At 45.9% G+C, this 3,215-nt stretch overlaps 1 protein-coding gene across 1 annotated transcript; it reads right to left on the reverse strand.

Moving 5' to 3' along the window:
• Positions 1 to 925: 925 nt before the first annotated feature.
• On the reverse strand, positions 926 to 2,144 carry H257_18254 (hypothetical protein; the record flags this gene model as incomplete). The annotated part of the gene is made up of 4 exons (XM_009847280.1): positions 926 to 976; positions 1,050 to 1,163; positions 1,266 to 1,330; positions 2,030 to 2,144. 4 exons carry the CDS (start codon positions 2,142 to 2,144, stop codon positions 926 to 928), a joined length of 345 nt encoding a protein of 114 aa, XP_009845582.1.
• Positions 2,145 to 3,215: the final 1,071 nt, after the last annotated feature.

Genomic DNA, 3,215 nt, shown 5'->3' on the forward strand with positions numbered 1-3,215 from the left:
GATTTTCTGGCAAGAATGTCGGCCACGCTGTTGGACACTTATGACGTCAAAGATGATTTATATGTACAGTATGTATGCGTGAGTGCATGTGCTACAGCAATTCCTTCGCTGCAACAGTAGTACTGGTGTGACGTAATCACTTTTACCAAGAGCCCCTATAACCCCGGAACCCCTTTCCATACAATTCTATTCCTGGGGTTAAGCTGCATCACTAGTGGTTAGCTAGCACTAACCACTGAGATGCACTTAACCCCTAGCTGAAATGAGTTGTTTCGACTTTACACTTCATTTGACTATGAAATAACGTGGGGTTTTTATGGCAGGAGGCCCAAATGATTACTACGTCACAACAGTACAGTACTACTGTTGCAGCGAGGGAATTGCTGTGTGGATCCTTCATCCTTCGTAGCGGGTTTTTCTGGCAAGAATGTCGGCCATGCTGTTGGATATTTATGACGTCAATCAAAGTGTAGAATTCCCTCAAAGCAACAGTTCCACTGTTGGTTTGCCCCGAAATACTGTTTCAAGGAGGGAATTATCACATCCGGATACCGCTGTAACCTGGGCCTAATCGCCGCAAGCCACTTTGGCTGCGACAAGGAGTGCGAACGTCATGGTGGAAATGTCCAGACCTTTCCTTCATACTAAATGGTCAGCAGTTGCATTTCTTATGCTTCAAGTACCTTGGACAATCACGACACTTGGTGTCCCATAGCCTCATGCGACTGTACCTGTATAGTCCATCCACAAATGACATAGTGACAGTGATCTCGCGAGAGAACATCCGCCCCCCAAATACTTATCCGACTGCCTTGCTAGCTGGCTCTGTGTAGAACAGCCGCCAAAGATGTGATGACTTGATACAGTCGAGTCTTCCCAACAACCACACTGCGAATAAAAATGCCCTTTCCATATATCGTGTTTTCTATGGTCCGTCCACGCGATGGTGGTGTTGTTCCTTGTCCGCTCCTTGTTGCTGATGTTGTGCGATGTCGAGATATTCCTTTGCTTCTTCCAGTCGATCGAGCATGCTGAGCGAATTCGCGCACCGAGCCAGCAACGTTGCGCGGTCGCCCATGCTGCTCGCGCAAGAGCGACTCGGCCACTTCCAGTTTATCCACCGCCACAAATCCATTGCTGAGCTCACGGAGCAGGGTCGTGTTCTAGCCAAATACTCACAACGTCAAGGGATATATTATCTACGTATATATATATAATATATATAAATGTGTTTTTTTCGGGATATGTAGTATATTGATATGTACCGCCAAGTCACAGCGAAGGGCTTGCTCCAATGCTTGTTCGGCTTCGCGCAGACGAGGTGGGGTCGCTATACATATCGGGGGGAGGGTCAAAAGGAAGGCATACGAAACGGTGGTGAATCAGTCAGAACGCATACCATCAAAATCCAATCCCGGGATCAGAATACATACATGGAATCAGAATTAGATCGCAGAATCAGAGTGCATAATATCAGAATCAGATCGTGGAACATACTAGTATATGGGTGAATATGATCACTTTGCGGACACCTTCGGACAATTTCAGTCGGACATACTTGGCATTTGTATTGGACTTAAGGGGAACATATTTTGTCCGAATGAAAGTGTCCGAACGGAATATGTTCGGACATACTTGTGTATTGTATTAACCCGCATAAGAACGATCAGCTTTACAGTAGCGAGCGACGACAGAGCATCCGCCCACAAAATTGCGCGCACCGCAGCGTAGCGGAGGTCGTGTGTATAATTTTGTGCAGGCGGTACCTTGGCGAGGAGTGAGCCCCAATCGTGCACTTCACCGAATGTCCAATCGATTCCTCTTGTCGGGAAAAGCGGCAGGTAGGCCGCAGGCCGTGCCGCTACCCGGACAAGGCCTGTGGTACAACTATTCGCATTTAATACGTAAATCCAGTTAAGTGCGTGTCCGAAGCACATATCCAGCAAATATTTGTCCGAGTCGTTATGGTATGGGAACGGACTGCGCAGCGTATCAGATCGACCAAACGTGTATCACGGTTGAGACACACGAGCGCAAGGTACCCCCCACACGTCGGCGTAGGTGCGATCCAGAACATTTGCTTCCGTCAGCGCCATTTCCGCGCCTCCCCAGTCGTCTTGACGCACCGACACCACTCCTACCATCGTGTTAACGATAGTCGAGGGATATTTCAAATATATATAATTGATATATATATGTGATTTGTGTGAAATATAGTTTGAACGACGCACCAAGGCCGAAGCGACTGCAATTTCATGGCACCCGCGCAGGAAAATCGCGTTGGCCAGCCCCGTACACCGCTGAATCAAACATATGAACTTACTACTGGAAATATCACCAACTAACACAACAATCATGAACACTGAACTAAACCCTTGCGCCACGAATTAATATTAATCGGTCGACACATTCAGGCGATAACTTGGTAGGCCGTCCTAGTAGTAGCTACCAACTAAAGCACTCAAACTCAAACTAGTAGTAGCTACCAACTAAAGCACTCAAACTCAAACTTCCAGTAATAGCTAGTGTATGGTCCATTCGATTCGTGGCACCAAATCGACAGCCAATCGACCGACAAATCAAAACCCGATCAAGATTCCAGTAACCGATCAAACTCCTTCAACCATCGAACTTCCAAATTGTGCGAAGGGCTTGTTCACAAAACAATGAGTACATACAACATTCTCTCCAAAACCCCTCGTTGGCCATTTGTTCCAATCAATGTGATGATCAAAATTACCCCCTCCGCCCAAGGTTAATTGTCCGAGTTTGAGGAGTGGAGAACATGACTCATCATGATCCTATTTATAGTATATGGAAGTAACTACAAAATTGAATGTCGCGTGCCTAACGTTTAATTTCACTGTTCTGATTGGACCGCGAGATCGACGGTCTGGTCCCCCAAATCTAGTTTCGATGGCTGACACGACAATAAATACAACTGCGTATTGTCAAATCGATTCAAAACTGGAGCCCAATGCAATGCGTGTGCTGAATATCCAGTGATGTGCCGATTTATTTCATCCAATTAAATCGTTCGAGCTGTATTATTGGACGAAACAGAACCTCTCATCCCCATAATCTTGTACAGAACTACTAGTATTAATAGTAAATGTTTATGGCGGGAAATATTATTATATTGAAAAGGTTTTCGAGTTTGAATTGACATCCAAATGCCGCTTCGAACGTCGTACATCGATGACACACTTCGGCAT

Source organism: Aphanomyces astaci, assembly GCF_000520075.1.
Source record: "Aphanomyces astaci strain APO3 unplaced genomic scaffold supercont1.148, whole genome shotgun sequence".
Taxonomy (NCBI): Eukaryota; Oomycota; class Saprolegniomycetes; order Saprolegniales; family Verrucalvaceae; genus Aphanomyces; species Aphanomyces astaci.